The following is a 12,663-nucleotide window of genomic DNA, read 5'->3' as shown; positions in this document are numbered from 1 at the left end:
ACTCCAATCCCCCGAACCCTACTACCCCCTTCCCAAATTTACCGATCTACAGTTCAAGGAGAAAATACCAACTTCCATCAATCAGCTGAGACTTTTGTATTTTGTAAGTTTTGATTGCAAATTTGGCCAAATCTGATGTACAAATGGATCACTTTAAAACACACTTGCTGATCAAGGCCTGTTTGTTTCTTTATGACGATTAATAAGTGATCGATTAAATATTATTTCCAATTTCTTTTTTTTTCTTTTTTAAATAACCTTGTTGGAGTGATATTGATCACATGGAAACATAAATTTAACACTATGTTGCAGAAGAAGCAGTTTTGTTATTACTGTTTTGGAAATGAAGGAGAAACCAATAAAAGTGAGAGAGCAACACTGTGATGGTATTATGGAACAACTCTGCAGAGTCAACCCAATCTACAACTCTAAAAGCAACCAATCTCATTTAAATACTGATTTTAAACAATCCCCCCCCCCCCTCCCCCACATGAAGATTCCCTTGTTTTGTGCTTGTAATGGATCATGGATCATGAAATGAATTATTTATTCCCTGCCCAAATGATGTAAACATCTACTTATTATCCTCCCTTTACTGATGACAGTGAAAGAATCGCCAACTGGGGAATAATTTATTTGATCTGGTAATGTATCGCAAATTGCTATGCACAATGGTCGTATTGCTACACGAAAGTGCAAAGATGAATACTTGTACAATTTTGTACACTGTAGGAACCATAGCATTTTATAGGAGACAAAAATTCAAAGCTGCTATACAAAATAAACATTGCATTATTCCCATAATCCACCGCAGAATCTGAAGCAACTATAGATTATATATATATATATAATACATATATATATGTACCGATAGAATCCTTGGCTGGTTTGGTGCTTGAAAGCTACTCCAGACAACATACCATGCTGGGGGGCAAAGTATATTAACAGGTTTTCTTAAAGTTAAACCTTGGTGCCAGTGACACCAAATACAGTTAGTATGTTGTGCTAATTGTATTTTTGTGGAGGGAAAGGTGAAGGGAGAGGAAGGGATAGCGAAGAACCTATATTCCTTGAAAACACAACCAGTGCAGGTAATAAGTATGATAACTGATGATGGTGATCTGAAAACTGACATACCTGTTGGAATCCTGGAAGTAAGTAGCCACTGAAGCCAAACATATGGCAACAAGGTTAGGCAGTACTCTTGGGTGGGGGCACTCGCTAGATGGTCCATGCATGCTACCAAGAAACGAAAGAAACAACATCAAAACATGTGGGTTATAAAAATGTACTTTTATGCAGATTTTTAGTCTTGTTTCCTTGCAACTGCTTTATGTATTTACAAAAACTTCCATGAAATACAAACAAAGTGAGTTAGGAAAGAAGTTATTAGAGACCGTCGAATCTAACTCTGGTTGTGACTTCCGTAGCTTTTTGTTTACTAGTCAAATGACAACCGTGAAGCTGCCCTCTTTTGGTCCACTTAGTACTTTTTGATGTCATTTTGAAGTCTTACGTAAAGTACTTTAGCACGACAAGGTAGTGTAAATAGTTTATCCTTACCATTCTATGAAATGCCTAAAAGCTTCATCTTTGTTCTCCTTGCTGTGTAGCGCCAAGATGAAATCACGGACGAATGCTTGCAGACGAGGATTCTTGCCAAAGTCCTGCCCCGAAAAGGAAGAAAGGAAACCAAGAAGAATGAGAGAAAGAAAAAATACGAAAACAAAAAATCAATTATAAATTGGCCTTGTCTTTTATTCAACTTTCACCAAATTAACAAAAACATATTCCACAATCATTGATCGGTAAGAGGGAACAATTCCAAATAGAGCCACCAAAATGATTCAAAACCGAGGCATAATCGAGCAGATGATATTAAAACCAAAGAGGATAACAGGCAAATTTATCTGGTACCACATTTCAAAGTGCTATATAAACTTGGGAAGTCGATGCCCCTCACCCACTCAACCCCCCCCATCCCCTCCCCAAACCCCATAGCTATGCCTCTGGATGTTAGTAAAATGAGCAAACTTTGAAATCATGAAAGTGGATTCTATGATTCACCATGTTTCCAATCATGTCAACATGTCTTAAATCCTAGAACCAAAACTTCTAGATATATGCTAAAATGGCCACACTACAGCCTTCTGTGGGTAGATATTGAAATAATTAGTTTGGTGATATTCATAGCTCTTTGAAAGAACCTTGTATTTAAAATGTTAAGTAGTTCCACCTATGGAAAAATGTCTATCTATCTATGATGGGATCATTGAAGACATATGATTTTCTTACGAAGTTGATTTTTTTACTTCATTTACTCTTACCAAGATTATAGCCATTACAGTAATTAATGGCTATAAGGTTAAATTTTTTTTAAAAAAAATCGAGTTTAATAAGAGCTGGACATATTGACAGATAATTTTGATGCATTATCACCACGAATATCACGAAATATCATGATCGGGTGATTCTTTCCCTTCACATGGATTCGCCGCTCACACGCATATATATCGCTTAGATCCCAAACAGTACTACGTACCACTCGTCAAAATTGTTTTTAAATAAATCATCATCCTGTTTAAATTATTAATTAAATCCTGGTTGCAAGTTTTCCTCGAATAATTCGTTAAGCTACAAGAGATCGTGACATTTCTACCCAGTTTCTCTCCCCTTTTGGTTTGCTCTGTATGCTAGTATTAATGATGATAGATTCTGCCAGCTTTAATGTCCAGCAGTTTGATCAAACATAAAGACTGCCTCGTAATCATCTCCGTCAATGATTGATCTACTCTTGGAGACTCGACATGTTAGATATAATTTATCGATCACGGAATCACTAATAAATTGAACATGGAAGTTTCTTGTGGTTTTCATCGTTTTAAAGTTGGCATCCGGGTGGTGCCTTGTTTTTTGGTCGTTTTTGTTTTTTTGTGTGTTTCAAGAAATCATGTTTCGAGGCTTGTACAGAGATAACGATACATGTGCATGGTGGCCATTCCAGCAATTTATTGTATTATATATCCAGCAGTTTTGGACACCCCTTTATGGACTTTGGTGTGGTCCATGTCAATTAGGCTGACCTTAACAGTGACACAGTATATATATAAAGTTATTTGCCATGTCAGGCAGTGTTTCTGACGGTAGTCGGGTGGACAACAGAGACTACCAAATTTCTGTCCTGACAACTGATATCGGCTTTGTAGGTCATCCGACGGCCAGATTGCACTATAACTATAAATACCCCCAAAATAGGTGATAAATTATTCATTAATTGACCTTATTCCCCAATGTTGATGCTCTATTTACACCAATCTGACACATCTCTCCTACAATGTACACATTTGGTCATTTGTATTTTGCTACATTGAGGGGGGGGGTGGGATAATTCAAATTTTGCTGTTTGGACAACCAAACATGGATCAACTCGCTACAGGTCTACAAACTGATAAATTATATATTATCACCCGATTCCGGCTTTAAGAAAATTGCTCTTCTTCTTGGAAAATGGCGGAGGAACAATTTCCCAATAAATTACAGCTAGGAGTAAATAAAATGTGATCTTGGATTTGTTAATAAAGTTGAGAGCTGCTTGAAATTTAACAGGACGACCATAAAGAGAGGAGTATAGTTAGGGACGAGGATGTCCGGCAGATGAACCTTGTATTGACACATGCGGACTCTTCCTTATCGAAATTGAAATCTAAACACTCTCAATATTTAAGACCCTATAGAGCTGATATTAATGAGATAAACAGGCAACAATTGGAAAACAAGATATTATACAAAAACAATGAGCGAGAGATTCAAGATGAAACTTAGGCAAGGAATTCCTATAATTTTGTATCCAACAAACTTGTCAACTTAATCCATTCAACAGCTAGTACTGTATGCGACTGTTTTCACAGAAATTATCGCAAATACAGTAGCATTAAAAAAAAAAAATTAAACCTCTGAGAAGTAAGAATTAACTGCAAAATTATGCACAAATTCCCCCAAAACTGCAAAGCATTGATTTTTACACAATTAATGCCATAGTGACATATTTGTCCATTAATTAAACTTAAACATGAAGGGTTTTTTTATATCTGGGTTAACATCTTCAAACCGGAATTTAAAGATAAGGTTGTTTTACAGTGTTAAAGTCCTGAATACAATTTTTAATTTTGACATGGAAGGCATGTATTTTCTATGAGATGCAGTGGCATGTGGTTAGAGATATGACAGTTTCCAATTGGTTGTGAGGTTCACATAGTCGCCGGTGCAACAGAAGATGAACATAACCTGTTTTATTGCTAGGCAACACCAAATTCCTAAGATGCCTATGTTTAACCTTTACCATCTCAACAATTCACTGGCACACAAATATATATCGACCTCTATGCAGTGATAAAGCACTGTGGATAGCTGTAGCCGTGATACACACTCTGTGTACACCAGCTGTGCGTGTTCAACATTTAAAACAGAGGATCCCGGCATCAACACAATGTCTCACAAACTCAGAATGCCAACAACCGAGATGGCATGCGAGCCAGTGACAGGTACTGACTAAAGTGTCGCTGGGGAAATATGAGACCACCAATAGCAACTCAGAGAGTGTGCTTTACGAATATCTTCATTAGTCGTCTAATAATCGGCTAAATAAAGGGCACGCTATTACCGGGCAAAGATTTAGCGAAATGATAAAACACAAAACCTAAACTAACTTAGGACTAAATAAAAAATATATGTAAATGTGATATTCAAACCCATTCCTGCAGGACATTGTTCCAATCAATGATGGTGAGAAATATGAGACAACCAATAGCAACACAGAGAGTGTGCTTTACAAATATCTTCATTAGTCGTCTATTTATCTGCTAAATAAAGGGCACGCTATTACCAGGCAAAGATTTAACTAAACGATGAAACACAAAACCTACACTAACTTAGGACTTATTGTCAAAAAAGCACAAAAAGACAGAAAAAAAAAACAAGAAGAAATATATATATATATGTAAATGAGTTATTCAAACCCAATCCTACAGGACATAGTTCCAATGATGCTCATTAACCTGTCTGTATTCTGTGCGTGTTTTTGTCCCTTCTGTTACTGTTACTTGTCATTCAGCCTTTGAAGAGGATCCTGCTAGGGTCGAAACGTCAGGCCAACTTACTTTTACATATTCTCTTACATAGGGCTCTCTATTGGATAAGCAGTTTGCTAACAGTTTGATTTCATTTTTATTTATAATATAATACAGGTATATATGTACCAGGGAATGGTGTATATGTCTGTCTGTACAAAGTTCCCTGAGTGAGGCATGAGTACCATTTCCAAAGATTGGTAAACAATGGGGAGGGTTATATGTTAGAGATATACAGCAAGCTTCATGAAAACTTTTTATTCATATGGCGTAATTTCTGATTCTTTGTGGGTTAAAAAAAAAAAATTTTTTTAACAAAGACCAAAGGCCTAATTGTTACTATACAAAAACTGCAGTCTGAAATCCAAAATCTATACATATTATAAACGACAAATTAATATACTATACAAAAGCTGCAGTCTAAAATCCATACATATTATAAACGACAAATTAATATTCTAAAGGAATGTTTTTGTAAACTTTAGAAACAAGGAAGATATTAACTGAGATATTTAACCCACTGCTGCTGGTTATTTTTCTTTAACATGATATCTACATATATACAATTAATACACTGCCAGCAAACTGTATGCATCTCAAGAAACAAAATATTCCAGTAAAAGTTTAAGAGACTCAGCTTATTAAACGAGACTTTAGTTGCTTTTTGGAGAAAGAGACTTTAAAATTAGGGGATGATGGGTTTCATTCACAATTTTCACCTTTTAAATATAGCATATTTTTTTCTGAACTGTTGCTGAACTTCTGAACCTCGGTCGTTTGAATTTAAAGAAATATATCTGTCGTGTTACAATCAATCTTTTTTTATACATCCTATCGTGATCATTCCTGATTCTTTAACCCAAATATTGAAGCTGATTTGTAAACAGAGACAACAAAAAAAACGGTTTCTATCTGAACGAGCTCCTGCTGGGATCCAAACGTTTACGGGCTTTTAACCTGTTATAAATTTACCACGCTTCACACATGCATACATACAGGCTCAATTTTGTTCAAGGTCAAGCTCTGGACAAGGAAGATCATAGTTACATACCATATTGTGTTTTAATATTCTGTAGATGACTGGTGTGAACATAGCAAGCACGACCGAGGATCTGGGTGAGTTACGGCAATGCTTGCTGAAGAAAGCGCAGATTTCTGGTGAAGGCTGGTTATTTTCGAGCAAGGGCGCCACCGTTGTGATAATGTCGCTGTGTACCACACTGTCTAGGACGTCTCCATTCTGCGAAAAATAAAAAAAAAGAGGAAACAGATTTAAGTTAATAGACAACTGCAGAGGATTCATGGATGATGGTTATTTCTGTTGAGGTGTATATCCATGTTCATTATGAACTTCTCACAGTGGTACAAGCTTCTCTAAATGTCATGCATACCATTCATAAAATCAAAATCAACTATTAGCAAAAATTATCAGTGATGGATCCAGGATTTCTTGAAGGGGATGAGGGGAAGGGGAGGGGTGAGAGGAGAGAGAATTACTATCGGTGGATATCAAAATGACTACCACGATAGCAATGCATAAAGGAAACATTGGTAAACTGTAAGGAATGCATGCATGTGTCCACTATGTACTTGCATCTTTAATTGTTACACATTATAATCACAATTACATGCCAATGGCTTAATTTTGGTGCCAAAAGAATTTCAGATGGGGAGGGGGGGGGGAAGGGGAGAGGGGGATGATCCCTGTAGCCCCTACCTAGATCAACACCTGATTAAAAAATAAAATTGTTAGGCGAGTAGAATTAGTAATCATGCAATGTGACCACAGAAAGGGATCAGTGACTGAATGAGTGACCTCTGGAATAAAGGACTGGTATTACCAATGGATTATCCTTTAGTTAACTGGTGGTGTATCCACCCAGCCATTAATTTAATACTAGATAGATAGTCAGATTAAAGCTAGATTAATCTCCAGGTATATCATGGTGGATCACACATTGTTATCAGCATGTAAAGTATTATGCAGAGCCACAGAAAGCACTCGAATTCAAAAGGTGCTTTAAAATTTAAAAAATATGAAAAAATAAAAAACTTTATATTTTGTAATATGCAATCAGTCGTTAACTCTTCATTAAAATTTCAATTGCCATGGTAACAGTCACGACAAAACAACAAGGGGGGTGAGAAATGAATCAGATCTTCACAGTTTGGCCAATTACGATCTTAGCAAACAGGATTGTGCACAATTATCCAAGGCCAATGAGGTTTCCTTTCATATTTCTTTCCTCTGCATTATAAACGTTACAAATGATGTTTAATATATTTATATGAACAGTTGACCATGCGTTCACACTTTATATTTATCGTGTGAAGAATTTGATGGATGTTGAGCAGATATTCCACAACATTTTCCTGAGAAATTTCGACCCAATACTTTTAGAGGGAGATAAACATTAAAACATTGTCAAAGCTGTCAAACATTCACCACAGGACAGTTTACCCCCCCTCCCCACCCCCTCATCACTCCCCATCCCTAGACATTTAATTTGAGATAGACGGTTTTCTCTGCGCTGATGAACTCTTACCCACCCTTTTCGTAAAGTATTTAGAGCAGCTGGACAAATATCGACCTAAATATTTTTACAAATATTGTCGGCTGCATATAAGCCGGAAGACTTAATTTGCATTACTAATTGATTCAGCAGATTTGCTCATACCAGCATATATATAGTTTTAAAGTATTACTTTATGAAGGTCACCTGACTAATAATTTAATATGCTAAATGTAGTTTCATTTTTTAAATTTAATTAGTTGAATATATTTACCATAACAGGAATACCTGGTTGTTGCCTTTATTACAATAAAAACTGATAGATTAACAGTATTCATTATTACAAAGTATAAATCTCATATAATAATGATAATGACAATGATAATAATAATAATAATCATAATAATAATAAAAAAAAAATTCTAACAGTTTTTTTTCTTCTAAATTTGACTAGAAACATGAATTCACTGTTTTATCAAAGTTTCCTAGGATTTGTGAAGGTAATGAAAATGATCATGTTTACTACACTACTAATTAGAAATAAAAAATAAATAAAAAGACCTTTTAGATAATGTTCTAAAAATATTGTCCCAGGGCATTATAATGTAGACAGATCTGCTTTTTGTTTCTAAGCTTAACACATACCCCCTTTAAGAAACCAATTTTCAAAATTAAATTTTGGCAGAAAATAGACCAGAGGGTTGCAGGACTGAAGATTGAGTGTTTTAGCCTTGACCATAGCAACTTAAATAGATCAATTGTTTATGGAACTCTGTCCATGTTGCCAGTCAAATCGAAACTTTATTAGACTGATACATGTAGTAACACCTACCTTAAAAAAAAATGATTGGGAAGGGTGGGGGGGGGGGGGAGGAGGGGATAGAGTGGGAGGGAGGGAAGGTGAGGGGGGAGCTTGCACACAAAAGAACTTGGTGGTTTATGAAATGGTCCATTTCATAAATTATCAGCAACCTGTAGATCGAACACATTTTAAGGTTGTCAAGAAGATTGGAACCATCAATATCATGGTTTTGGTTTCAATCATAAAAATTATTTTCAAAATGGCCGAATGAATTAATATATAGTGTATATAAACTCTTATGAAAGTAGACTGTCCAGCCATCACTTTGTCCTGATGAGCCTTTGATGTTCAACAAGCGATATCTAGGCAAAAAAAGAGTTGAATTCTGGGATCACTGGTTCATCTATAGCAGTTAATTTCCAGCTGAAGATGCCATTGTTCTTTCTTTCTTTCAAATTTTTTTTATAATTTCCGAGTCGGTTTTTATCAGGACGATATATTTACACCGTTCTTCATCTACATATAGATCGATACTCTGTATTCCAGTTCTGGAAGCTCTCTATTTCGGACTAATTACCGAGCAATCACAATGCAATTAAACAGTAATCTCTCCCAGCCTGCCAGGGTATCAAATTTTGATGAGGATCTTTATATCAATTACTTTGGGATGCAAGTCGCGGAAGTACGGAAATTGCAGACTCCAGTATCAGCTGCATCGAACATACACACACACAAATACATATATATATGTACCAAGCATCTTTGCTATCTACAGTATAATCTGATGCAAAATGATGGGTTTTCTGTGTTTTTGTTAGATCCACAGAAATTTAGATCCAATTAACTGGATGTGTATACCCTCAACACTCAGAGAGAGAGAGTGCTATGCGTATTAAAAAGTTTGTACTAGAACAAGGAAGAAAAACCAAGTCGGGTAAGCTTTAGCAAAATTCATTATTCAGATAAATCAAATAAATGACACTGAGAAAATCCCTTGAGAAATACCTAAGAGATGAGCTGCTCAACCACTGATATGATTTTCATTCTGCTGTGTTTTTCTGTTAATTTTCCTCCCTTTCTTAAATTAGTTGTAAATAAATTAATTAATGGATCCTCTTAATTTAGTTGTAGAAGGTCGATATGTTGCAATATAAGTATTGCGATCAGTATTCTGGGCGGATATATCCTTCCAGAGTATTAGGAAGGAAAGTCAAGAGATTTAGTATGAAACAAACACAGACAAGCTTGACTTCAGCCGAGGGGGCAAGGGGAGGGGGCTGCCCCAGACCTGGCACCATCCTCCCCTGGGATATCCTTCTAAAGTAGAGTCCACCCCAGCTGTGTGAATGTCCTACTGTAGCATTCATACAAGAAAGAAAGTTAAAGTACTGACTAGTAGTACAAAGTGTATACACATTAACTGCTGTATGATAAAGCAATGTTAGCAATGGATGCATCACCTAGCTTAAGCAGGGCTGCATGGGCATCGCCTTACCGGTGAGTGGGGGGTGGGGGTGGGCCATAGCCGCAGTGAAACTGTACCCAATTGGTATTTTGCACGATCATGTACATGAAATTCTCTAGAGTGAGTTCTTGCAATAAATATACATCAATCTTTAAAACTTATTCACATGCATCTCTTCTATCACGAGGGAAAAGTTTTACAGCTCTGCAAGATACAAGTCAAAACTTAGGTACTGCAGGTAACCAATTTGGTATTTTCTTTTCATCATTCTAGCACATTTTCTGCCAATATACGCAGTGGCAGTGAAGCAGTATTACTTAACAGTTTCGACTATAGGCTCTCACCCTTTAATAGGCAATTGAAAAAAGTCGTTTGTAGGAATTCTTTCCCACGCACTTGCTGTAACTGCCATGGATGAATGCTTTGCGCATAAATCAGTCGTTTATGAATACAGCTTGGTAACCCCTGGAGCGGGTGTGCATGTACACCCCCCCCCCAGGTTCCTAAATGCTGCTTCAAAAGCATTATCGCCTGATTTACTTAGGTTTTTTAAGAGATACGATTCTTTCTCTAGATTTCCAGCTGTACATGTGCAGTGCAGCTGTATAGCACAGTAGTATATGATGCAACATCCAAATATTTAAGGTCGTAAACTAACCCTGTTCACTTTTAAGTCTCTTGGCATTTTTCTAACCCTTTACATGCAGTTTCCAAACTACCACAGGCAAGCAAGATAGATGGTAAAATGGCAATATTTGCATAGTTAATTGGAAGGCTAATGGCATAAAACAAAAGACTGTAATCAGAGTATGCTTTCAAAGATAATTACCTCTGACGATCCTGCACTTAGCGATTGGTTTTTAGACAACCCTCGAGGAACGCTATGGTTTTCAGCATTGCTGTTTTCTCCTGTTACACTCAAAGATGTTTATTTTAACATTTTCTGACGAGAAACGACTGTTTGTTTTAACTACAATTCTTTTACGATACAAACAATTAAGTCCTATGTCCTTCCGTAATAAATTCATGTTTTGTGCCCCATTAAATTGGTATTTCTATCTGTGCAGGGCTTTTATTACAATTCTTTACAATGAAAGAAATGTATTCCAGTTTACTTTTGTAATAAATCAATAGTTTTTCAATATGTGCAGGGCACTTAAATATTTAACAGAAATATACAGAAATGTAGTCTATTTGTTTCTGTGATAAATTAATGTTTTCTACACCCCACAATAACCTGGTATTTCAACCCAAAAAAGAGCATTAAAGCTCAGATATTTGGATTGAATTGGGCAAACTTTTCTTTTCCTTTTAAACACTAAAATTCTCCCACTTTCATTTCAAACAATGTGTAAATAAATTCCTGTTGGGACCAGATCATATACCAATCAATCAGAATGAATAGTATCTGAGGAATCCATTTTGTAAGCAAATAAAAATCCTAAAACAACTACAGAAACAACCCACATGTTTACGGTTTCATTTCTGCCCATCACAAAAGTTGCCATCTCCACAATGCCCATGGCCAGATAGCGATACACAGCGTTAAAACAGAGCAAATAAATTTTGTACCCCATTCCGTGTTCATATTTCTAAATTGAATATCACATCCCTGAATGCATGGCTAAAACTATCATCAAATGGTCAAATGATCAAATAAAAGAAACCTATAGCTAGCTCCTAATGCTTAACTGCTGCTGTTTGGAATTAATTAAACAAAAGAAGACCATGACCTCTGCAATGACGATGACTTTGTAGCCTTAGCGCATGAATTAGGTCAATATTCTACCTTTGTTTTGACTAATATTCCAGAACCCATAGTTCCCCCCCCCCCAAAAAAAAGCAGCAGTGGGAAATTTTTGCAAATATATTTCAAGGGCCACTGTATATAATTATATGCTATAACATAACTTAACTAAAAAGAAAGCACCATTGCACCAATGGGATATTTTGAAAGTTAATAAATTAGCACTTTGAGATACGTACTGGGAGCTTAAAACTCTGAAAACCGTACATATGCCTGGCATGCAATCATACTGGTGTATTTACGTAACTAAACACGCCTTAAAAATCTAAGTTTTTGGTGCTTTATTGATGCTTGCACTGATAGACTTTGTAACAACATCATAGTAAATATACAGTGATGTTTGGGTTGGGTTAGATCCAAGAACCGTCTGCAGCCAGCAGGGAAAAATGTCAATTCGATGAGATTTCCATCAGTCAGAGTGTGGAGCCGGCCTCTCATTTGTCATCATAGATGCATTAAATGTTATCACTTAATTTACATGCTCGTCAACAGGGAGGCTACGACTTTCATCTTAAAAATCATATTTTTGGAGGTTGTTTTTTTTGACAAAACACCAAAAGCTCAAGTGCTTGGGATCTTGTATATGCTCATAAGTGACAGACTTAATATTAGGTCTGTAATCCAAATGTGGGTATCGTTATAGGTGGACGTGAACGTTCCAGCAGATCTTTTCCAATTTATCGTCTACTAGGATGAGGAGTGTGCGATGACGTGTTGCAGACAGGTGACAGAAATTCACAGTAAGTTAATCCATGTCTTAATTAAGAATGTTATTACCAAAGTAATATTCCCTTCTCACCCCCGGGCCAACCACCCCCACCCATGCACTTCTCCGCCCCTCTCCTCCGCCCCGCTCTACCACCCCGCTCTATCCTCTCATCATCGGCATGTAATGAGGTGGCTCCTTCTATATATTTGGTTACCTCAAAAAGTTGACAAAATGATTGAGT

General features: G+C 36.4%; 1 protein-coding gene across 1 annotated transcript in view; it reads right to left on the bottom strand.

Moving 5' to 3' along the window:
• Window positions 1-12,663, bottom strand: part of LOC139961276 (C-Maf-inducing protein-like) — an 85,024-nt gene that overhangs the window by 25,838 nt on the left and 46,523 nt on the right. The window contains exons 5-7 of the mRNA XM_071960374.1: window positions 6,178-6,366; window positions 1,564-1,667; window positions 1,138-1,239 (exon numbers count right to left, since the gene is read on the bottom strand). Of these exons, the coding sequence (XP_071816475.1) occupies window positions 1,138-1,239; window positions 1,564-1,667; window positions 6,178-6,366 (395 nt within the window). The remainder of the gene's footprint in view (window positions 1-1,137; window positions 1,240-1,563; window positions 1,668-6,177; window positions 6,367-12,663) is intronic.

This window comes from Apostichopus japonicus, chromosome 3 (assembly GCF_037975245.1).
Source record: "Apostichopus japonicus isolate 1M-3 chromosome 3, ASM3797524v1, whole genome shotgun sequence".
Lineage (NCBI taxonomy): Eukaryota > Metazoa > Echinodermata > Holothuroidea > Aspidochirotida > Stichopodidae > Apostichopus > Apostichopus japonicus.
This window is presented reverse-complemented; position numbering and strand designations above follow the sequence as displayed.